At 47.0% G+C, this 26,025-nt stretch overlaps 1 protein-coding gene across 1 annotated transcript in view; it reads right to left on the bottom strand.

Moving 5' to 3' along the window:
• The window catches only part of LOC146174635 (neprilysin-1-like), a 244,341-nt gene that overhangs the window by 115,814 nt on the left and 102,502 nt on the right, over positions 1-26,025 (bottom strand). The window contains exons 8-10 of the mRNA XM_084583822.1: positions 7,374-7,451; positions 5,373-5,503; positions 4,558-4,795 (exon numbers count right to left, since the gene is read on the bottom strand). Coding sequence (XP_084439948.1) covers positions 4,558-4,795; positions 5,373-5,503; positions 7,374-7,451 — 447 coding nt within the window. The remainder of the gene's footprint in view (positions 1-4,557; positions 4,796-5,372; positions 5,504-7,373; positions 7,452-26,025) is intronic.

Raw genomic sequence — 26,025 nt, 5'->3', positions numbered from 1 at the left:
CGTAATTTCATTTTTGAACCTTGTACATAGTTATTCATAGCATTTCCTTGCGGTTTATTTGTACGGGCATGATTGTGACCGAGTGGGACACTCTTTTTCATAGGGGGGAGGTGTCGCTTAGCGAGCTATGCCTATGTCGCGCGCCGTTTTCCGGACCCGTGCACAGCCGGGGAGCGGTCCTTTTTTTCTTTTGCACGGCGTCGCTGTGCTTTCCCCTTCTTCTTGGGGGGGTATTCACGATGTACGCCGTTCGGAAAATGGTTAACGGCTGGGAAGGAGGCGAGCTGTTGAAAGCTCGCGTCCCAACCGGTTAACGCCTGAGGGCTTGGGGGCGACGGCTGAGAGCACGGACGGAGCTTTGTGTTTTGTGCCGTCTGCGTCCTTGCGGCCCATGCGTTTTTGGTTTACCTTTTGTGTGTTTGGGTGCCAGGCGGAGATGCGCCGCGCCTTCTAGAAATTCACGCGGTGCTCGCCAGGAAACAACCTCGCGGGCACCGGCGTCCTATTGGTTTCTCAGCTGTAAAGAAAGTCGTCTCATTGGCTCCGATAAGCGCATTTCCGCCTGGTAACAAACACTGCCTGGAGAATCCTGAAGAACGTTGACAGAGGGGTTTTGGCGGCAAGTAAGGGAGGACGGCGACCATCCGAGCTGCTGCTCGGGACCCCTGCTCGGAAGATGTCGCGTTGGCGGACTGATGTGTTGTTAATTTGAATTAGTTGTTTATTTGGTACTACTGGATTCGCTTTAATTATTGTTTGAGTTCATCTTTATTAAATTCAGTTAACTTGTGTTATCAAACGAAATCGCCTGGTCCCTTTCTTCAATGCGGCGGAGCCGTCGTGCCGTCAAGAAAGTTCAACGTGCGAACACTTCGTTACAATATAAAGCGAAAAAGTGATGTAGGTTCAATGCTGCCGAATAAGGCAACCGCTGAACTGGAATTTTTAATTGACGCAAAGCAGGGTTTAGATTCGAGTAAAGCTACAAAACATAGATTCAAATTCGGTTAGAGAGGTCCGTACTGAGTGTTTTTTGACCTATGAGATGAGAGGGTGACGTCGAAGTCCAGCCCTCCAGGACGCTTAAACCTCGAGTAAGACCCGCTGCCCCAAAGCCACGCAGGTACATTTGTTGGGTTTGATTAAAACGGGCTGTAATTGTAGCTTCGGACTTTATGAGAACGTTTTAATAAGTGTCCCTACATTTTCATAACATAAAGGTGACCAGCTGAGATGAAATACCTTTATGCATGCCGCTAAGGCTATAGTCGCGCCAGAGAGCACCTGTCTCGCATACTGTTAAAACGTCTGCCAGGTCTGGAGAAGAGGAAGACTCTTCGAGGGTTTGCGTGATACCTGCTCTCGAACGCGCAGCATTACCTCAGCTTCAGCGCCCCACATTCACTCTAAGACTGACTCATTATTAATAAAGCAGACAGCTGAGATAAAAGTAAACTCGATTCCGCGTAGTCATGGTATGTCCTAGGATCTCCAGCTGGCAGGTTGAAACTATGACCGCACTGATTTTTGTACACCTGATTGTGCTTAGCCATTTCTGTGGAAGGAAGGAGGCCTCCTCTCTTCCGCGAATTTCCCGTGTTGTTGTGCAAGCAGTTGATCGCTTCTCATGTGAAGCAGTGGAATGATCAGCGAGATGTCTGCTACTTTTTCTGTCTTGTGCCAAACACACGCATACACCATGTGTGTGTTGCTAAGCAAACTAAAAACGAAGCAACAAACGCCACTACTCGTACTAGGCCGCTGGAAGACGTTACATTCGGCGGGCTACAGTGCTCTAAAAGGCTGTAAGCCGGAACATTGTTAGCCGGGGCGCACCTCAGCCTGCACGCCCGAGAGCTTTGGTCGGCGGCTCTTCGTTTGAAGACCGCTTGGGAGGGCGACAGATAACGCACAAAACAATCAGTGTGCGCCTGGCTTTGCACCCTGTGGCAATGCGCCGACGACAGGCGCTAGACTCCCCCAACAGCGAAGGCAGCTGTCATTAGGAAAGCTGTTCAAAAAAGAAAAAAAATATCCGAGCTGTGGGCAGACCACGCACGCTAGCCCACGGCTGGGCTAAAGAGGCGGCTGTGGCTGGTCTTATCAGATCTCCCTGAGGCACCGGGTGAAGACATGAATGGACGTGGCAGAATTGCTCTCGGAAGGATACACACGCGTCCACCACAGTGCGTTCCTTTCCCGCTCTCTCTGTCCAAAGAAAGGGTCTTTCTTCAGCCCAATCTCCCCCCCTCCCCCTCAAAAAAAAAAAAAAAAGAAAGAAAGAAAGAAACAGCGAGCGGCAGGAACGGCTGGGGAAGCCCTTCAGTTTGTGTTGCTGTGTCCTTTCGATTGGACCACTCAAGTTGTTGACGCTTGTTGAAACAACACTTTGGTGCGCTGTTGCAAATTCTATATGCTCAAGGACGTCCTTGTACTATGTGCGCGAATAAGTTTGAATTGTGGCAGTGTCCTCGGATATCATTGGGAAATGCGCGGTCCAAGTGAAAGATGTGTACAACGTCATGCAGGTTCCAGGTGAGTTTCATTATTTTGCCGCTCTTGCCTTCACAGTGCAAACAATCCGTTTTCCGGCTTTTGCATATGCGGGTTCTGTCCGGAATGAAGCAGATGAGCTAGGAGATGTGAACTTAGACGAACTGATGCAGAGTGCTGATTCCGGCTAGTTGGCACATATGTGTTGTTCTTCTGTTCCCGTTCTATAAGCACTCCTTCTTTCATAAGTAATCCTAGATTTAAGCACACTATTCAGGAAGCATAATCAAACCTTATGCATGAAAATCTGGCCGTTCACTTTGCACATCGTACTGCTCTAGTTAGGCGCTGTCTCGTCCTGTTCTCGTATAACTTTAATAAAAAGTGAAAAAAAAAAAACGATTTTACGCAACACTGAGGCGGCGTTCGTGAACACCAGAAGCGCAACAGAGTTACGTGTTTCACTTTGCGTTTTCGGTTTATTCTTGGGGGAAGGCGGGATGCGATCGGGGCACATCGTCGGTGGTACCTGCGACGCCGTGTCTTAATAATCGCATTTTTACGCGGCGTTTCCCAAATGACACTACATGTACATGACTGAAATTGTCGAGCACGGCCCCGGGCTCGCATGCTATGTCCCTCCATCCCCCCCCCCACCCTCCCCCTGCGAAGCGATCGAGGTTCATGAACCCCTGACTGCCTCGAAATTTACGCATCTGTGTGATAGCGTTTTTCTGTTACTTGAATTAGATTACATTGTTCTGTTGTCTAATATGCCGTATACGCCTCATGCCTTCCGTCTGCGGCTGGTTAGAAGTTAGAACCTCCTCCATCCTCATGCGCGGTGTAAACGCATTTAATCACTCTATCTCCTTCAAACACATGGAGTGTGAACCGGTGGGCATGTTTGCCCGGTAAATTACGGCAGTGGTTATTTTTCTTCCTCCTCGAAGTTTCGCCTTTGATTGGTATGCTTAGGGCACTGCCAGAATTGTTCTTCGCACTTTTCACAACCTGTGATTTCCAAGTGCAGTGCATATCTTAATCTCAGCAACTGTCGATCGGAACAATTAAGTACCAGACGGCTCTTGCCAGTGATACGCTACAGCATGAATGCAGCCCCGTCATTTATTTAAGTCCATAGTTAGCTCGAGAAATTCGGATTGCTAAATGATCAACGCGGCTTGACACTGCCGAAAACAGACGCAGAGAAGAATAGTTTGCGCTTACTTTGACTCACTGTAACATTGCCATAGATCGAAGATAATGAAAAATAACAAATATAAAAACTGCTGGGCATGAGGTTGAGGGTGAGGGAGGGCAAATGAGATGAGGGTGAGGGTGAGTGAGGACCAGCAATATTTTTTAAGTGAGGATGAGGGCGAAGGAGGGCGAAGAAACTTTTTTAAGTGAGGGTGAGGATGAGGGAGGGCTGCTGATTTGAAATTGAGGGCGAGGGAGGAAAGGCGAAAATGAGGGCATTTTCCCACCTCTGCTCATGAGTGGTGTGGCAGCATGCCATTGGCCATTTTGAACTCGAAATGATCCACTGATAGGCCCCTGGAAAACGCACTTCCTATTGGGCACTGAAATGCTGTGCGAATTGATTTAGGGATGTGTTTTTGGCGCCAGAGAGCAGTTAGGACTTAGAACTCAGACTTAGAGGAGAGATTGATCTGAGGCTCTCGGTGGAGAGCAGGGCGAGAGGTGCGGACCGGGGCATGCCATGCGCTGACCGTGCTCCGAGGAACCACTACTTGTAGTGCGACGCAAGTTAAGTCGTCGGCAAGGCAGGACAGGGTGTTGGTGCGGGCGCACCGTGGCCTGGCGTTCTAGTTTTCCTCTCATGGTAGCGACCACACCGGTCGTAGTGTAAATATGTATATAGTGTAAATAAATCCTTCAGTACTCATTCGTGCCAAGAAGTCAGCGTCATCTGTGTCCTCTCCTCTGCAACGTGTCGCACGCCAAACGGACCGCTCCTCCACCGCGAGGACCTGACGTTGCAAAGCAGCAACAAAGAAAGAAGAAGAAACCCAACGAAGATTAACTCAGTGACATTACCTTGTTTATGGAAGCCTCGTTGAAATACTGGATAAGGTAGAGGTTAGCTACACCATTCACCATCAAGCCACGATATCCTATGAGCTTTGTAATGCATGCTTCAGCGGTGAATGTTATGTCGACCCCAGGTTTATGCGTTTCTTTTAGAAAAGCGTCCAGTTTTGTTCTTATGTTCGGCGTAAGTGCATCTGAAATTTCCCGTATGAACGTCCAGCCTGCATAATTAGTGAGTACAGGTCTGGAAAAAGAAACATATTAAATCAAAAATTATCTCACGTTTGTTTCTGCATACATATTTCGCGTTACTGGGAACTAACAGGTATAGCTTTGTACTTAAGCCAATGTTGTGCGCGTTTTTCATTTGACATATGCTGCTTGCTTTGCCAATGCACTGCGAAAAACATTATTTTTATATCTGCTCAAGGAGGAGCCATTGTCGTTCATTCGCGCTGATTAATGACATGAGGAAAAAAAATTACTGTCTTTGTGATACTTTTTTCTTTGTACTAATAGTAATAACCGCTAGAAAGACATTTTTGCAACGTGCTGAAAGCTTCATTTGTAAACCCGAAATATTCCACAAAATTATGCATTTCTGAAGAAGAAAATGTATTTGCCAATGAACACGTGGATTGAGAGGTATGATGAACGCTCTTTATAGGAACGACTAATTACAAGTTGACTAATCCTGTGCTTCAAACTAGCAATGGTTTATCAACTGCAGAATATAATTATCTGGCCAATTATATAAATTTCCAACAGTGCCCATGGCAAAATATGAAATAAGCATTCATGTTCGAAATTTTAAAACTTACGTTTCCAGTGTATCGAGGTATTCAATTAATGAAGAGAAGTAGGGCTCCAGGTTTACTCCGATCAAGGAGCTTCTCTCAATAGAGCATTGCGCTTTTTTAAGGTCCATATTCAGACTTTCTATTAGAGGGAACTGCAAAATTGCAAGAAATAATCACATGTTTAGTCAAAAGGCGAAATACTGGCTGCACAAATTGAAATCATGTGCTCTAAGCACATTAGAGAATGGATTACTGAATCTCTACTAGGAAGCGAAACTTCAAAACTTCGGACTTTTTTTTTAAAAAAGCTGTGAAATATATCACAATGCGTACTTTGCTGTTCCAGTTCATGGAATGGTGGACATAACAGTTGTATTACGCCGTTATAAGAATATTAGGTGATAAATATTGACTATTCATCTTTTTCGCTTCTGTGTTGTGCAGCAAAATAGTTTATTATGTTGCCAGAGATGCGCGGAAGAAGCGATGTGGCTGGAAGGTGCCGTGGAGGAAGAGGCGACGTTACGGCAGCGGTTGGTAGGAAGCTCCAAGATAAGAGAGAAGGGGAGAGAGGCCGGCAGGGGGGGGGGGGGGTGGATTCGTCCTTTTCAGCTCCGCGCCCCTCTCGCTCTTGAGACGTTCGAGACGTCCTGCCGTGTATCCCTGCAATTTCAGGAGACAGTTATAGGGCCGCGTAAATCCCCCTCTACATATTTCCCCCTCAACAAGAACCTCATTACCCCGTGGACCAGATGCCAAAGCCACTCTCTATCCGGTTCCTCGCTGCCACGCTCTACTCAGAGTACCCGTCATCAATACGAACAGACTGACGTCGACAACAAAGATAAGCTTCGATCGATGCAAGGAGTAAAATACTTTTGCATTTCTTTTACATAATTCTTTAACATTTTTAATTCTTCTAATAGTAATTTTAAAACAAGATTGCAGCGTGATTTCAAATAAAGGTTCAATTCTTTTTCTTTGATAATACTGCCGGTAAGTACCCCTAAATATTTGACATCATCAGAGGAACAAATACAGATAAAATCGCAAAACCTTTTTATGCAGATTATGAAAAAAAAAAATACTCTTCATTTGTTGGTGACAGCATGTTACCTTCTACCTGCTTAGTCTTGAAATCAGTACTTTATGTGCTCCTAGCCTCTTTTTACGCGTCTTTTCCGCTGCGTTATAATACAAAGAATCGAATAACCGCGGTTTTGCCTCGTAATCGAAGGCAAGGTCTGTATGCTTTGCCGTCCTTTAGCATCCCAATAGGAAGTGCTGGAGTAAAAAATTCTAAGAGCACTATGGAATCTTCACTGCGGAAATACGTAGGCATAAGCGTTGCTGGTGCACACGATGCATCACGTTTGCTCTTATTATCAACTAAATTCACCGTCATTATTATGACTAATATTGTTGATCACTCATTTCAGCGTCATGTCATCGCTGCTATTATCCTCACGCGAGACAAGGAAAATTAAGGTGTGCGCAGTTGCCTAAACCGCTCGGTTACGGATCCAAGGAATGGAGGTTCGACTCCCGGTAAAGACAGAATTTATCTATTTATTTTTAACTACCTGACGGTAGACGTCACCAGGTGATGACGTCACAATCCCGCGGAATCTAGCGAAGAAGTGTGACACTTCTCGTGGCAGAATCTTGGCCGCGAGTACGAGTCAATTCGCCTTTTAATGGTACAATGTATAAGCAGTGCCAGTGGCTCTAACAAAACTTAATTAGCTCCTCTCCAACTTTCCTTTTCTGCTCTGAATTGTAGCGTGTGAACAGAAGTTGTTTAAAAGTAAATATAAAGAGCAATTGTAGATAAGTCATTAAAATATTAGACATAAGAGGCAGCAAGGTCATTTAAGTCCATTTTAATCACCTTCATGGCGGCTAGCGAAAAACGCAACGCCACATGGAATATCACATGACAGCAATGCAAAGTAACATTTAGAATATAGGAGCAAGTATCCACGATTGCAAAAACTGTTTATATAACTAAACTCTCCTTACCTTTGTACCAAATATAGATTCCCATTCAGCCACTGTTTTCACCGCATAGTCATTATTTTTTCTTGCATCCAACATCATCTAAAAGAAACGTGTTTATTATACGGACAATTGTTAGCATATTTTGTTTAATTGATTTTATTATAAAATATAATAACTTAGGGTCAAATTTTACAGCTCACAAAGATTGTGTAGGCTCGGTATTGTATCACTACCTTCCCGCTCAAATTAGGCATGACTGCAAAGAAAAACCATAAGGTCAAACACAGTATGTCCCTGCTCTGTACAATTTTGTCTTGTCATGGTTTACCGCCGCATGTTTCCTGTAGTAAAGCTTTCGTATTAATGTAATATGCGCTGACGGCGAATACGCGCGGAGGTGTGAGTGAACGAAAGAGTGCTCTAGCTTCAAGACTGAGCTCAAACGCTGTTTCTAGACTCTGAGCCTTCCCCGGACGCAACTGTGAAGGAGTACAACAGAGGAGTCGCCGACTGCAAGGTCTTCCTCCCGAGTGCGGTCTTCTCTCTGACCACAAAAAAAAAAAAAAAAAAAAAAAAAGAAAAAAAAAAAAAAAAAACAAGGAACATTGGTGTAAGCGGGATGAATCCGCCAGTATCGACAACTCCGGTCCTGCTCCACCAGCAGCGAGATCCACCACGTTTCCACGGCCTGTCCCATTAGGGCGCTGAAGACTGGCTGGAGCAGTTCGACCGAGTGGCTGTCTTCAACGCCTGGAACGCTGACTCCAAACAGCGCCGTGTTTACTTCACGCTGGAAGATTCTGTGAGAACGTGGTTTGAAAATCACGAAGCTGGACTCCACACATGGGACACAATCAAGGTGGAATTATTGCGTGCGTTCACCAGCACATTTCGCAAGAAAAAAGTGGAACTTCTTGAAAATAGCCGGATACAACATCCGAATGAAAGTGAACTTTGAACACCGTGAAGTGAACACAGAAGAGATAAAGCGACTCTTTCGACGTGCAGACCCGACCATTTCGGAAGATAAGAAAGTGCGCCTTTTGATGAATGGTGTTAAAGAGCAGCTATTTACAGGCCTAGTGCGATGTCCACCAACAACATTAGGCGAATTCTTCAGAGAAGCGACCAACATCGAAAACGCACTTGAAATGCGTTCCTGCCAAGATCAGCGTACTACTGTATCTATGATCGCCGCCAATACAAGTGAATCCGTAGAAATTTTGACGGACTCGTTGCGTGATACGATCAGGGCGATAGTTCGGGAAGAGGTGGATTAATACCTGCCGATTCCACCACAACCACAGGTCGCAACAGGTTTTGACATTATTCGCGAAAAAGTACAACAAGCGCTGGGCGTGCCCGTTCCCGCTGTATGCAGTGCCCGCACCCGTCGCAGCTACACCGCCGCCCCAGACCTTGAGTTTCGCCGCGGTTACCAGCCGCTACCTGCCACCTTCGACACCGTCCTACGAGCCACGCGCACCGGTCACCCGTGGGTCTTCCAGACCAAACGTACGCCGTCGCGCCTTTCGAAGGACCGATGTCTGGCTAACACCCGACAACCAACCGTTGTGCTATCATTGCGGGGAAGCTGGACACATATTTCGCCACTGTCCCTATAGCGAAATCGGCCTCCATGGGTTTCCTCTTGATGCCCATCGTCCGTTGCCTGGACAGTATCCACGCGATATTGCAGAATACCTTTCGCATGCCGACCCAGGCCCAAGTCGCTTCCGATCACCATCGCATTGCAGGTACATCTCTCCTGGGCGCCAGGGACAATCCCAAAGTCCCAGTAGAGGAAACTAGATGCAGCAGCCTCTGGAGGTGCGGCTGCTCAAATACGAAAATTCCAAAATCCTCCACAGACGCACTACAATTCTTCACCGCAAATCAAAGTTCATTGCACACGGACACCAGCAGAACCAACGCCTAAACAATCCACCAATCCCAACGTAACCATGACGCCGACCTCCGAATCATCATTCCTTCAGGGCACCGAAGCAGAGATCGGACGCCTCGAAACTGCCGCCGCACAACACCACAGACCGCCGACCAACAGATCTCCGTTGATGGCACAGACGTCACACCTCTAATCGACACTGGCGCCGATTATTCAGTTCTGAGTGAACAGTTCGTAGCACTCTCAAAAGGTCACAACAGCATGCGATGGCCCACAAGTACGCACTGCTGGAGTACATTTAATCATGCCCACGGGAGTTTGCACGTCGAGGATGACTCTACAAGGGCAAACCTTTCTGGCGATGTTCATCGTGTTGGCCCAATGCTCACGTGATGTCATCGGCATCACGTTCATCACATCATCACATCATCACGTCATCGGCATCACGTACATCGGCATGGAAATTTCCAACGGAATAAGGGCCAATTATCGATTTCCAGAATCAGTCGGTAAGATTTTCAGTTGAGAATGCCATCGAAATCAATAGCATGATCCCCACTGCATTTCACATTATTGATGACCATGTGAGTGTGTCCCCACGTTCTAGCATTATGATGTCTGTGGGTTTCCTCCCAATGCAAAATACAGAAGGTATCGTTGAGACCAAACAGAAACTGCCTATAGAAAGAGGCATAGCAGTTGCCAGGGCAGTTGGTTTGTTTGAAAACTCACGAACTTCAGCAATGAGCATCAACATCCGATCAAAGGGATAACTGTAGCATATCTCAATGCCATAACTGACACTAGTTCTGCACGTAGCGCTTCAGCAACAGAATCCTAAGAGAACACTGAACTGCTGTACGACGTAAACCCGGCATTACCTCCAAAGTATCAAGGAAAACTACGCAATCTGCCCCGTCGCTACTCTGGTACATTTGCCAGATCGTCACGCGTTGGTCGAACGCACCTTGCAAAGCATAGCGGCATTACTGACGAAGCTGTTCGACCACTCCGCCAGTCGCTTTATCAGGTTTCCGCAAAAGAACGTACTGCCATCAGAGTCCAAGTCAAAGAAATGCTAGATAATGATGTCATTCGACCTTCCCGCAGACCCTGGGCTGCATCTGTGGTACTTGTAAAGAAAAAAGACGGCACACTCCGTTTCTGCGTAGACTATCACCGATTGAACAACGTTGCGAAAAAAGATGTTTATCCCTTGCCCAGAATAGATGATGCCTTAGATCGTCTGCGCAACACAAGGTACTTCTCCTCCATGGATCTCAAATCTGTATACTGGCAGATAGAGGTCGATGAGAGGGACCGCGAAAAGAAGGCTTTTATTACACCTCACGGTCTATACGCATTCAAAGTTATGCCCTTCGGCCTTTGCTCCGCGCCCGCAACCTTTCAGCGGCTCATGGGCAACGGTCTTGCAGATCGGAAATAGACGACTTGTCTTGTATATTTGGACGGCGTAATTGTATTTGCCCCGAATTTCGTGAAGCACCTTCGTCGCCTAGACGCAGTACTAGAAGCCATGCAATCCTCGGGCCTCTCTTTGAAAGCTGAAAATTGTCATTTCGGTCACAAAGAGCTCAAGGTTTTAGGCCACGTCATGAACGAGGCACGCGTTCTGCCGGATCCTGAAAAAACTGATGCCATAGCCAATTTTCCGACACCGCGGGACCAGAAAGAAGTTCGACGCTCTCTTGGATTATGCGCATATTACCGGCATTTTGTGAAAACGTTCTCCTAAATAGGTGCCAACCTTACACTTCTTACTAAGGCGCATATACCATTCACATAGGGAGAACAAAAAATGCAAGCATTTCAGGAGCTTCAACGTCGTCTGCAGTCACCTCCAGTTCTAGCATATTTAAATGAAACGACAGACATCGAACTGCACACCGATGCAAGCAATGTCGGTTTGGGCGCTGTCCCATTGCAGATACAGCACAGTCAACAGCGTGGGATCGGGCTTTGTCTAGGGCCAAGGCAAACTACTCCGTCACTTAGAAGGAATGCCTCGCCATCGTGTGGTCTATTTCGAATTTCCGACCATACCTATACGGCAGACCTTCCAAAGTGGTGACCGACCATCAGGCGTTTTGTTGGCTGACAACCCTCAAAGGCCCTTCTGCACGTCTCGGAAGATGGAGCTTACAACTTCAAGAGTATGACATCACTGTAACCTACAAGTCAGGTCGTAAGCACTTAGACGCGGATTGCCTGTCTCGTGCTCCTGTGCAAGCAGCTTGGGACGCAAGTGGTGATGACAACGCATTTCTGAAGGCAATCAGCTCAGTCAACTTTGCCGATAGTCAACGCAACAATCACGAGCTTCCGACTTTCTTCAAGGTGCCGGCTGCATGATCCCTAAATCTTTTCGTCGCACTTTGTCCTCTCTGTGTTTACGCGACGGCGTTCTCGTCAAGAAAACATTTTACCGTCAACAGTCGCAAATACCTACTTGTCGTACCAGCAAGCTTACGGGACGAAATTTTTCAAGCCTGTCACGATAAACCCACATCCGGCCACCTGGGTGTCACTCGGACGCTATCCAGAATTAAAGCATGATATTACTGGCCTCGTTTGTGAAGCGATGTGACACAATATGTTCCAACTTGCCGTGCCTGCCAGCGCCGAAAGGTTCTGCCTCTGAAGCCAGCCGTTCTTTTAAAGCCCATTACACCATCCTTCAGACCATTCCAGCTAATAGGGATGAACTTGCTTAAACCATTCCCTACTTCCACCTGTGGGAACAGGTGCATTATAGTAGCTACTGACTACCTGACCCACTATGCGGAAACCGCAGCACTTCCTTGTGCTACCGCCTTTGAATTTGAGAACTTTTCATTCTTCCAATTATCCTGAGGCATGGCGCACCAGAGGTTCTCATTACAGACAGAGGAGCAGCATTTTATGCAGAGCTCATCCAGCATATCTTTATCCTTAGTGGCACCAACCATCGCCGAACAACTGCATACCATCCCCAAACAAATGGCCTGACGGAACGTCTGAACAAGACCATTGTCGACATGTTTTCGATGTATGTGGACGTCCATCACAAGACGTGGGACCAAATGTTACCTTACGTAACATTTGCATATAATACCGCCGCCGTTCAAGAAACGACCAACATGGCTCCGTATGCCTAGTGTACGGACGAAAAGTGACGACCACGCTCAACGCTATGCTGCCTCATATAGTCGAAATTCCAAATGACTATGTCGCTTCTTTTCTGCAGCGTGCTGAAGAGGCCCGCCAACTTGCACAAGTGAGAATCCAGAAGCAGCAAGGCCGAGATGCAGAATGCTACAGCCTGCGGTGGCGCACTGAAGATTATCTTCCAGGTGACCTTGTCTGGGTTTGGTACCCTATTCGACGACGCAGACTCAATGAAAAACTCTTGCGCCGTTATTTCGGCTTCTACAACGTTCTTCGACGCGTTGGTGATCATCTGGACTATGAAGTCGTTCCTCAAGAAGAACCAGAACTCCGACATCTCAAGCGTTCTGAAGGGGTCCACGTGGTTCGGCTGAAGCCTTTTTATGCCAGACAACAGTCACTATATTATTCTGCACCCAATTGAATTTAGCATCGGGTCGATGCTTCCCGAACGGGGGAGCTAATGTAGCATGCGCTGACGACGAAGACGCGCAGAGGTGTGAGAGAACGAAGAATGGCGCTAGCTCCAAGTCTGTTTCTTGGCTCTAAGCCTGCCCCGGGCGCAACTGTGAGGGGCATCGTTTACGCGACAATAACCGAGCACTTGCTGATACTAAAGCGAGAGCAGCAATACAACTAGAAATAAAATATACAGCTTTCTTAACAATAATAAAGGGATGAAAAATGATTCCCAGTCCAGTTCTTCAACCCTAGATCGACTCCGTTTGAGACACCCGCTCTACAACTGATCTTATCATGAAAGCTAGCAGATTCCGGTGTCAGGCCGGAATGATTCAGTACGGATCGAAGCGGGAACATGAACGGGAAATGTTTGTTTTGACTTTGATCGTTCTGCAGCGCGAGCTGAATTTCCTAAGTGAGGAACCCAGGGAGTGACGCCCCATAACTTTCGCCGACGCGCGATCATGCGTGCTGCGCATGTGCGGAGATATCAGTGCACCAACTTGCGTTTCTTGCTTAACGGCTCTTGCTGATTCGAAACAATCTCCGAATGAACAGCAATACAGAGCAAACGGTAAAAAACGTCTTTTATTGTGGTCTTATGCGTTCATTAATATATAAATTAAAATCGCAGAACTAAATTCGCACACCAGCGAAATCAAATAGGACTTCCTGAGGCTCTGGAGCCACACTTTCATCGTGATGACACATTATAAATAGAAGATATGACAGAACACAGTGTATGTCCGCGAGCATGATTCAAACCCATGGCGAAGCGCACAGGTCAGCTTACTTTGTCGCTGCATTAAGCGACTAAGCCATCGTGCAACACAATATTTTAATTAGTAACCAACCGTCTTCTCGCGCTTCGCCTCACTGTCTCCTTCAAGTTCCATTCCTGCGCAGGCCAGTCGCAAAGCAAGAACGCGCAGGAACGTGCACTTGAAATAAAAACCTTGAACTGGGTGGTGCATCCACTTAACTATGCGCGGGAAGCTGTAGGTTAAATGTTTTCGGCCTCAACACTTTATTTTGGAGGAGAACAGCAGGGATAGAGAGCAAAGCCTGCCGTCTACGCTCGCAGCCTAGATCCAGAGACTTCACTCCTACCAGGCACATCAGCGTCGCATCCAATCATCTCGCGCTGATTGATTCCCTAAGTCAAAAGCACTCATCCGGTCATCTCTCTCCTGATGTTTATTCAAGAGCGAAAAATAATATAAAGGTGAAAGGGAGAAGGAGTGAGGAGCGGTAACACAAAACACACTTAGTCTTGATGCATCAGATGAAAACACCACGGGATGAACGCAAAATTAAACACAAAAACCGAGTGAACGTGGGTAGTGTAAAGGGGCAACCTGAAGGGATCAAAAGCTAAATCAATGCGTCATGGAACGTGGATGAAAAACCGGCAACGCGATAACAACGAAACAAGCCAGGGGAGAAAAAAAATTAGGACGTTGAACATTTATAAAACTGTCCAAGGAACTTCATCTCCTTTTCGATGGGTGCCACAGAGGTGGTGCTGATGCAGGTTTCCCGTAGATGTCACTGCTTCCACCACTTCTCGCGTTACCTGCGCCCTCTTTCTGGCCACGAAGGACGACTCGTGAAGCAGTGGGGCACATTCGCCGGGTTCGCAGTGCCTTCGGTTTGGGAATTCGCTGGCCTTGAACTTGTGTGCAGCGTTTCACATACAGCATATATGTGTGATGCAGGAAAACCGGCGTCTTTGTGCCCGGCGATCTGATTTGCGAAGCTTTGTGCCATTTTGTTTTTTTTTTTTAGGCTGCAGTTCCTCCTTTAATATCAACCAATTAGCTCAGATCTCAATCGTAATCTCTTGACGTTTCTGCGATGCTTCCACGCTTGGCTACCATAGAAACCGTCACGCCAGTCGTTGTCATAGCAATTGCGATCCAAACTATGTCGAGTCACAGATGCGGCGAGTGGGACGAAGGCATTGAAAACAGGTGTTTATGTTACAGGTCCACCTTCCCACTTTTCCTCATTCGCATCAAAATTATGAGGCAATGCATATGTACAGTAATGAGCAAAAGTGGTATACAACATCCTGCCGGTGGCGGAGGTCGAGAAAACTGCATGCCAACTTCATCTTGCAACAGCTATCTAAGATCGAGACAATAGTGGCAGTGCCCTATTTTGTGCACATCTCGTTTAGTCCTTGTTTTGCTCATGTTCTACTGCCCATAGAACAAGTGTTTTGAAATTATTATTTGTTATCTTCGTTCTATACGCTGATGTCATTTGTATGCCCCTCCTGCTTGGGCCGTAAAGGCCTGCAGTATTGAATAAATAAATAAATAAATAAATAAACATGCATGTGTCACTGTCGCTGACCCTTGCACTGTCACTGGATGGCACTTCGATACAATTTTCTCGAGCTCAGTCACTGGCTGAGTGTTGTATACCACGTTTGCTCACGACTGTATCTCCAAAAAAATGATGTGAGATAAAGACCAGTACTTAACCAAACTCTATGCCAGTCTCTCAGTGCTAAAGCGCGAAACAAAAACCGTCAGCCGGAATCTGCAGATCCTAGAGATGTGTCCGAGGGACAAAGAAAGCTGAGAGAAAAGTTCAGAAGCGGCAGATATTATGAGTTCCTGAAACACCAGAAAAATTGGCTACGAGGCTAAAGGCTGACCGTAAACAAAAGCGTGTTAAATGCGCTGTTCAACGGACACATCGTACTGCTCTCGCACGTTCAATACTTTAACCACGGCCGCCTCGATCGGCGCGCCGACTGAGCACAGTGCGAAGAGAAAGAAGTAGGTGGGGAGCATTTCAGTCAGTGGCACTGCTATCGCTGTGCGTGTTTGACCTGACTGTCTACGGGCTGCGTTCGCCACTGATATTCCCAGTCCAAGTAGCATCAAATAAACCCTCATCCTACACTTGGTGGTGGTGCTGGGTCAGAACATCGATACTGGAGCTCCACAGCCGCACTCTCCTGACACCCACGATGAAGGCGGGCTCGGCTTTCATCTGTGCCAGCTCCCTTCATCAGCGGAACCCAGCTACCTACAGTGGGACTGACGACCATGACGTAGAAGATTGGCGCAGCTCCTACGAACGGGTGAGCCTTTACAACAAGTGGGAAGACGACACAACGCTGAACAACGCCATATTTTCTTACCAGCGTGGCTAACTTGTGGTACCGGAACCATGATGGGGACATCCGAAGTTGGGCCACCTTCAAAACGACTTTTGCAGATATGTTTGGTCGTCCGGAAGACAGAAAACTCCGTGCTGAACAGCGCTTGCGTGATTGGTAGCAGCAGATGGGCGAAAGCTTTATGAACTACATAGAAGATCTGGCCCGACTTATGTCGACTTAGCAAGCGAGTGAACCCCAACATGTCGGGAAGTTGGAAGGATCAAGCACATCTTGAAAAGGCATAGACTGCGCTTATCATATGTTCCTACGCTTTGACTTGCGCATTGTTTCCAAAGACCACGCTCTGCCACAGCTTCGAGGTGCGGCGAAAGCAAAGGCCGCTTACTCGACAGCACCCAACGCAACTGGAATCGCTTGCTGGACTGACGCCTGCCACCGGCAGCTGCTCTCTGGTGCAGCAGATAAAAGATTTTGTTTGTGAAGAGGCGGTGCGTCAGCTTTCATTTCTTTCTAGCTAACAAGGACAGCCACCGTATTTGGCTCCTGATCTCCGTCAAGCCATTCAAACGCAGGTTGCTGAGACAGTTCCGTCCTCCCAACCACCACCACCTGTCGCCGCTCCTCTGACTTGAGCCGACGTCCTTCAAGGCTTACCGCCGTTACGCTAACTTACGTCGAAATCGCCTCAAGACCGCCAAGGCCTGCCTACTCGGCGATGCCAGTGCTTGTACAAGCGCCGGCATCATCACATTGTCGACCGAATCCACGAGCAAGCAATCCATGGCGCACAAATAACAGTCTAATTTGCTACTTGCCGACTGCCTGGCCATATTGCCCGCTATTGCAGTCGCTTTTACTCAGTGCCAGCACCACCTGGCCAAGCTTCCAGGTACTGCCCTCCATCGCGTGAGTACTCCGCATGCGCCGAGCAAACATCAAGTCGTCCTTTTTCTTCGGATCGCTCCGCCCTCTAGAGCCGCCGTTTCTTTTCGCCGCGACGCCACTCCATCTGTCCAATGCGACGTAATCAGAATAATCAAGAGGAAAACAAAGTACCGCAGTTCCTGAGGCAAGAGCTTCATCCCCATCGAACTTTCAAAGGCCACGCCGATCACCTGGCAGCCTTTTGAAAGCTTCGGTCGAGAGCATTTCTGTCATGGCTCTTACCGACACCAGTGCCGCGATTTCAGTAATGGACGCTAATCTTTGTCGCTCGGAAAAGTGAAGACGCCAGTTTCAGGACTGTGCGCACGGCCACCGCTGAACACATTAGGCCGGTAGCAGCATGCACCGCTCGAGTCTAGGACTGATCGTATACAATTGGGTTTGTCGTGCAGTCTTCTTGCTCACATGCGCTCATTTTAGGCTGGGATTTCCTGTTGCGTCACGCTACTATCATCAATTGTACTTGCTTTGAAGTGGGATTCTCGACTTTGTCCGATACTTTTCCAGACTCTGCTTCGTCTAATTCCTGCGCTAAAAACCTTCTCGCTGAAGATATCAACCTTGCCTCCTGCTCTTCTGTACTTGTTCGTGTCGCTTGTGACTCTGTTAGCGAGGACATTGTCCCCTTCACACCAGTCCAAACTCTCCTGCGCCGCGAGTGCCTTCCGTTGCTGTAAGCTGTGCTCACTTTTTACGCTGGCCTTTCCACGTTATGGGCCTCTAACCTATTTTCCTCTCCTAGTGCTTTGCGCCATGGTGAATGCCTCGGTAGTATCCAGAAAATCACATCTCTTCTTATCTCTCAGGAGCCTGGCGATGTTCCGCTATCTGCTGTGACTCTCAGCCACCTTCATTAGTGTCCGCTTCCTCCACTACAGACCTGTTCCTCCGTTCTATCGATGCCAATCCTGCTTCAGCGCAATACGCACACAGCTTTCGAACCTATTACAATACTTTCGCTCCTCCCTCGACTCTCAACAACGTTATTTGGGTCAAACTTCTGCTGTCACGGCTCCCATCACACCGGCATCCACGCACCACAGCGACAGCACCCCTATCGTGTGTCTGCAACCGAACGCCAGGCTATTGAAGAGCAAGTTGACCTAATGCTCCAGAATGGCGTGAATCCCTCAAGCAGCCCTTGTGTGTCACCTGCCGCCAACGTTAAAAAGATGGATCTATCCCCTTCTGTGTCGATTATCGCCGCCTTAAAAGGTTACATGAAAGGACGTCTACCCTCTCCCGCACATCGATGACGCTCTTGACTATTTTCAAGGCGCCGAGCTCTCTATATTTACGTTTCGGGTACTGGCAGCACGCCTGGAAGCAGCTGACAGCCCGTAAACCGCTTTTATAACTCCCGTCAGCTTTTACGAATTTACCGTTATGCGATTCTCGTTTTACAATGCTCCTACAACATCTGAGCGGATGATGGACGCCATTTTGCGTGGCCTAAAGCGGAAGACATGCCTATGCTACACTGACCACATTGTCGTCTTTTCTCCCGACTTTGACACCAACCTTTACCGCCTGAAGCATGTTTTGACCTGCCTCTCTTATGTCGGACTGCAGCTGAATTTGAAAAAAATGCAGTTTTGCTGCCCGCCAGCTCACCATTCTCGGCCACGTTGTCTCCAGGACCTCCGAAATTTTGTGCTATAGCAGCTTTCCCAAACCGATTTGCAGCAAAGATCTAGGCAGCTTCTTCGGGCTGTGCTCTTACTTTCGTCGCTTTATTAGAAATTTTGCTTCCATCGCTGCTCTCTTGACAGAACTTCTGTTCAGCAGTTGCGACATTTTGTTGTGGTCGCCAACGTGCGATGATGCCTTCAATACTTTGCGCTGCATCCTCGCGGCACCGCCTGTCCTGCATCACTTCTACCCTGCAGCGTATAGAGGTCCACACGGACGCCAGTGGTGTTGGTCTCGGCGTTGTGCTCGCTCAGCGCCAATCAGGCTATGCAGAATACATGGTCTCCTACGGAATCCGTACGCTCACGAAGGCTGAATCTAATTACTCTGTAACTGAAAAACAGTGCTTAGCCATTATTTGGGCTCTTCTACATTCCGCACTTACATCTGACCACCCTTTTTGGGTAGTGACGGACCACCATGCGCTTTGCTGGCTTTCCTCACTGAACGACCCAAACGGCAGACTGGCAAGATGGGCTCTTCGCCTTCAGGAATATGATGTTCGCGTTGTTTACCGCTCCGGCCTCTATAAAACTATATAAAACAGTGCAGTATAAAAAACAGTGCAGTATTGTCAGCATATGGAACTACGTGACATTCAGGTGCGCAGTGCTGAATATCGTTTACAAATAACAGAAACAACAAAGAACCAAATACACTACCTTGAGGCAACCCTGCATTAACTGGTTTTAGATAGGAAGGTGAGTCATTAATTTTGAAAGATCGCTTGCGGCTCGATAGGTGTCTTTATAAATGGATGGAAACACCAAGCATTCCATAACACTCTAACTTTTTGCAAACGAATGGCGTGATCAACTCAGTCGAAGGCCTTAGAAAACTCAACGTATAAAGCTAGTGTCAAAAGATTCTTTTCAAAATTAATAATTATAATCTCCTTTTTGGAGAGCAGTGCTGTCTTTGCGGACATTTTTTTTTTTTTTTTTTTGAAATCCGTGTTGGCACTTGGTTAGCAGATGGAAACGTTCTAGAGCGACATAAACATGGAGTGAATAACCATATCGAAAGCCTTTAAAAAGTTGGAGAATATTGATATAGGTCTATAATAACCAAACATGCGCTTGTCTCCGCCATTAAACATTAACACAACTCTGGCAATCTGTATAAAGCTAGGAAAGACGCCGGAGGCTAATGACAGGTTAAAAATGAACGCTAGTAGCGCGGCCAAGCATTGAATCACAAACTTAATTGGTTTAATGTCCGCACCATCAGCGTTTTCCCTATTACTATTTTTCTTCAGAAATGTTGATATTATTTCGTTTTCATCTGTAGATGCTAAGAAACCGAATGATCATGCTTTTTGACATATGTAATAGGATCTTGCGTACTAATTGTAAGGATTGCATTTGCGACATTTGTCTTAGGTATTGAATGAATGCATTTGCTAAGGGCGTACCTTTGAGCCGTTTATCACACAGTGCAATTTCAATTAGTAAGTGAGCTACTCTTGATTAACCGCCACATTCCCGAGCACGCCTTTGCTCGAACTTCTGCTTCAAGCGGCCCTCAAGGCCTTTTTTTTTTTTTTTAGAAAGGAACCTGAACTCGAATCGCTCCTCCAGCGCCGGAGAAAACTCGAGTTTTCCCGAGAATCTCGAGTCGGCAATGACGCTACCTTGGTGTCACCCGTTATTAATTAGGGGGTATTATTAACGATGCGCCCTTAACGGTGCGCACACTCCCAGACACCCTTAGAGTGAGTGGGGGTAGCTGTTCCGGTCGCAAAGGATATGCCCTCGACCTGCGTGGCAAGCTCAGCCGGAATTCAACTACCTTGTAGTGACAAAAGGGGGTGGTCGTTTGGTGCCCAGCTGTCGCCGCTTCAAGCCAGAGTAAGGTTCGGAGTCAGAAGTAACAAACGAAACAAACTTTTTACACAGCAAGAGACGATACAAAGGAATACACAAGATCACTTGAAATGCACAGACGAGAGGTTCACAGAATAACGAACGCTAAGCATGCAATTACAGAGGTAATCAATAACATAGAGGCTTTACAACACAGATGAAACACGACAGAGTTACCATAAACAAACACCAAATTGTTCACCGGGCACTGTTGCAGTCCGACGCCTCAAGAGTCACGATGTGGCCGCCATACAAGACGAGCGCCGCTCCCTTGCAGGTACGTGGGATTGCCAGCAGCGGATGATCCCCGGGAGTCCAGCCGACGCACAGGCCGAACACGCCGCAACCACTGACTGAATGACTGATTACGCAAGCGACGCGGTCTCTTTAAATAGGGCGCGCCGCGTCTGCCTGTTAACACGCGCCAAAGCTAGCGCGCACACACACTTAGCTTCGCTGGTTAGAGCGCTCTCTCTTCCTCCCGTCGAGCCACGCGTCATCATTGGCTAGGTCCCGTAGAATGTTCTAGAGACGTCTGGCGTTTTCGGAACTGATGAATCACCTTCATCCCCGGGTGGTGAGAAGAGGGCGACGGCGACGCGTACAAAGCTACGCGCTCTCTCGCGCGGGGAAGGAGGTTTTTCTCGAATCTTGAGGAAGGTATCGCGGCGACGCGCGGGCGTCGCGCTGCGCCGGCTTAGTAAACATGTGCGCCGATTTCGTGGCACTGCCACGCCCTTAAAGAATATCGTCCCACAATATTCACAACGACCACGAACATATCGCGCACATGCATGCGCTCACAAACTACATAGGGCAAATGTCCACGCCACACACTGACATCGCACGAATTTCACAAATTGCAACCACAGAATACAATGCACACATCAGTAGTCTCACAAGTTTGTCAGACTCTGATGACAAAGTTTTTCACACATCACTACAATATGTTCCCAAACATAGCAATACACCGTCGTCGGATACACATAGGAATCAACAACACAGAAACACGCAGTTATTCAAATGTGAAGCGCACAAACCTAAGGCATGCTTTCGCCTATATTTCCAAACTCGTGTTGCACTTCTTCCATGGAACGTATCAGTTCCTCTCTATCTTTCATACATGCCAGTTTTCTTTCTTACAAAGCACTGGCTTTTCTTTCGTTCGCGCGTCCTGCTCCCTTTTCTACTCTCTGAGTTTCTCTTACGGCCGCGGTTCCCAATTCTCCTGCTGCTCACACCTAGGTGTGATTTCCGACCGGAGGCTTGACATTGATCTCTCATAACGCCTTGGGGTTGTCGATCTCGGTCAGCACAGGTCGTTTTGCGCTTACGTTTCCAATCCTTCAGGAACTTTTTCCTTGTTCTTCGTTGGGACACTTCCAGCTCGACTTTGCCTACATCAGCAGTGTTGAGTTTTCTTTTCTCTCTTACTTTCGCCCGCACAGCTGACAGGGGCGCGTTTGTTCCTGTTTTACTGGAATAATCAGAACATTGTTGTCTAGAAGGAGCGTCTTTTTGAGAACTTTGTTATCCCTCAATCCTTTTCATTTTCTTTCTTTTCTTTACGACCTTCAGTCGTACCTTCTTGAAGCAGAGCTCATTTGCAACTGGGGACTCATTCTCCTCACTTTTGTTTACATCCTGTTCTTGAATTCCTGGAAGAATGCTGTCTTCAGTTTCAGCTCTATCTGAGCTTTCGGGCTCGCTGCTGTTTGACAGCTCTTCCTCTAGGTCACTCAGGCACTCAGGCATGGTGCAATCTGACTTATCCTGAGTTCTCACATTCCGTCGGCCCACCTTTACAGGCAGGGAGCGCCTTCTTTCATCCTAGATATTACTTCGTACTACCATGACAAACGAAGGTAATGTACACCCCCCGCCCCATCCCTCCCCATCGCGTAGCCTCACACTGACGACGGCTATAAACTCGGACTGTTCGATACCCCATTCTTCGCTACCTAACGTAAACTGCTGTTCTTTCCCGAGGCTGTTGAACATTACCTTAGTCTTCTGCATATTGATTTTTAAGCCTACCTTTCTACTTTTCCTGTCTAGGCCATCAATCATTATTTGCACTTCATCCCCCGACCGAGTTACTTAACAAGGCAATGTCATCAGCAAATCGCAAATTACTGAGATATTCTCCATCTACCCTTATCCCTAACTGCTCCCATTCCAAGTCTCTGAATACTTCCTCTAAGCAAGCTGTGAATAGTACTGGGGAGATCGTGTCTCCTTGCCTAACACCTTTCTTTATGGGAATTTCGTTACTTTCTTTATGCACAACTATGGTTGCTGTGCAGCCTCTATATATATCTTCCAGCACTTTCACGTACGGCTCGTCTACCCCCTGATTTCGCAATGCCGGCATGACCGCCGAGGCTTCAACTCAGTCAAATTCTTTTTCGTCATGAATGAATGCTATGTATAAGGGCTGGTTATATTCCGAGCATTTTTCTATCACCTGGTTGATGGTATGGATATGATCGATTGTAGAGTACCGCTAGAGCATCGATACCCCATACTACTAACATATGCCCAATAGCCACATATATTCACACACGCTATGCCTATACCTTCCCTCATCTCCCATCACTGAATGTCGCAGAGTCTTACTTGGGGAGCCTCTTATTGCCACCACATCCCCTCAATACACGCGTGGGATCACCCCCAATGCTATGGAAGGATTGCGCTGCAATGGATTTCTTTTCCATTGTAAGTGTGCCTCCTCACAGTGAGAGAGTACATAAGTGCAACGCAGAAGGCTTCGCTCCCACCGTGTATTTGCATAAGAAATCTACCACCACCAGTCCTAGGGCATCTTTTAAAGTGAAAGCTTTTTTTTTAGTCATGGGTGGCCTGACTTCTGATAACGATGTTAAGAAAAAATTAAGAGAAATAACTGAATCGTGTCGACGCCAGCACTAGATGCACCTTCCTTCTGGTGCTCATCCGAGAGCGCTAAGCACTGTATACGCTCTTCCTTTTGGTTGCTCAAAATATACGCGTACAGACGGCCCATCAGCCATATTTGACTTTAGGTAATCGAGGTTAGAATGTTTGTATTGCAGTTTTTTTTCACACTCACCATCACGAGTAATGGCCCTGGCGAAAGCTCATTGTGCTCTCCCCTGACAGTGATCAGTCAAATCAACGAGCGTGAGCAGACTTGTTGAAAACTTACATCTTTTTGGATTATTTTCAATGTCGCGCTACCATCGACTGCGTGGATTCTCAGCGCCACAAGACAATGATGCGCAGACAGGTCGGCGAAACTTCGCACTAGCGCAACATTTTTTCAGAGCGGGGAATACTTAGTGGTCTGCTTCATTGTCAGGAGGAAAAGGTAACAGTGTAGTATATTCATCCCTGGGACGCGTGTTTTCTTTTTTCCTTGCCAGCAGCGTCTGTTGCTGCGAGAAAGTAGATAAAACGAATTTTCAGCAACTTCTGCCATTTTTGCCAATGCCCTGAACCCGCGCATGCCGAACGAAATTGGTGTAAAAATAAAAAATAGAATTCATCACTGCGCTGCGTTGTTATTGTTATGGCAATTCTGCACCAGATTTCGAGCCGTTGCGTAGTCCCGGTGGAGGTGGCGCTTGGCTTTGAACAGCCGAGGAGGAGGAGGAGGAGGAGGAGGAGGAGGAGGAGGAGGAGGAGGAGGAGGGGAAGATTGGTAACTTACGCTCTTGCATCATACTCTTAAAGGATGAGCTTAAGTGTCCCCAATAATGTAGCACCTTACACTGATAGTGCGTGATGGGGGAATAATGTAGCAGGCAAAAGAAGTTCCGCTGTTGCCATTGCAATTCAACTCGGGTTAACCAGAGTTAAAAAACTAATTATTTTAAGCGTGAACCTTTTGATTTTCCCTCGCAGGACTCAAATTCAGGACACATTCAAAGGGGTTAACCAGTCTGTACTCCGTTTGAAGCAATGAGTAATGAAGCAATGTGTCTTTCCAACACATCTTCACAATAGTTAGATACCTTTCTTGAAGTTACGCGACTTAAGTAAGCCTCGTCATTATCCGCATTACTAGAAATGTCTCACTGTACTCTCAGATGTGGAGGCCATTTTCCAGATTAGCACCATGATAGTTGACTGCACATAGGGAAAGCCTTATTGTTTACTGAAGTGGGCTGCACCATATGCAACTCAGGTGGCACATCTGATGCCGTAGCCTCCTCACTGTAGGTCGGTGGAGATTCCACTATTTCAAGGGGCTCAACACCAGTGAATCCTTAGCCAAGTACACCATCACACTCAGCAGTTGAGTCACCCCTTGACATTTTCTGGCCATGACCCCTTTTGAGCCATCACGAGTCACTTTGGGATTGTTATTTAATTATAATTTAGCGTAAGCCCTTCACTCCTCCAATGATGATCCCTTTGAGGCAATGAGCATCGTTTTCTCTCTATTCTAGTAGCAACTATGACTGTTCTAATGTATTTATTACAATAGATTATTTGTATTTTTGCAGGATAATTCTGAGTCTCCCAATACCTCAGTGCACTCCCAGGTGAAGTTCGTCTTTGAAGAGAACCTGCTTGACATTTTTTTCATTTTTTCAGCTTGCAGACAGCACCAAGCCCATTGTATAACACACTCTGCTCATTATGTGACCCTAATGAGCTAAGAGGTGCACTCTTTGACCTGGACCACCAGCCAATGCTGAATAAAAAGGCAGCGGGAAGTGTGTTGTCCTTCTGCCATACGTTTTCTGGAGACACCGCTGAAAACGTGCGGCTTCAACAAGAAGACACCTGTGCACAATCACGCTGATCATACTATGTGCATGTGACATTCATCTTGCAGCCAGCAACCAGCTAAGAAGGGCCTCTGCATTTGAGTCAATGTGTAATAATTGACTCCTGTGTGATTAAAAGAAAAAAAGGTCATTCAAAAGAGCAAAACTCCATCATGCACTTCATAGCCTATTATTACTGCTGAGATAAGCACAGAATGTTTGCAGAGAAGAGCCGGTTGCATCCTTTGCATCGCAAATTGCCGAAATTGGGGTGTAAGTCTTGTTTCTGAACTGCTGCTTGAGGAACATGTGTCTTATCAAGGATATATTGACATGGTACTTGCAGAACGACCTTGCTCATCTAAAGCCACAGTGTTTAGCATTCTTCCTGTTCTTTTTCTATGTCCACGTTCCTTTACTGGCCTCCTGTACCTTCATGAATGATCATGTGCAGTTTTACTAACTCTGTTGTATTCATGTTCACTGCTAACACTAAGCGCTCTTGAAATTTCGACCAAGCAGTCAAAAGCACTAAGTCGTCGTATTCACTTAAGTGCCTTCCAGTTGCCTTACGGGCCAAAATTCGAAGCATGCGGCCAAATTTTGTACCAGGAATCAATGCTGCAAATAGTGTGATGGCGTATGTGATTTGAAAGTTTGCAAAGTCTATGCCAGCTGCAGTAATTATCCTGTGAGTTCTGGTAGCTACTTGTGCTGGATGTCCCTATACTATTGA

The sequence above is a fragment of the Amblyomma maculatum genome, chromosome 11 (assembly GCF_055883805.1).
Source record: "Amblyomma maculatum isolate TAMU_Amacu chromosome 11, ASM5588380v1, whole genome shotgun sequence".
Lineage (NCBI taxonomy): Eukaryota > Metazoa > Arthropoda > Arachnida > Ixodida > Ixodidae > Amblyomma > Amblyomma maculatum.
The sequence above is the reverse complement of the archived record's forward strand: the minus strand, read 5'-3'. Positions and strand labels throughout refer to the sequence as shown.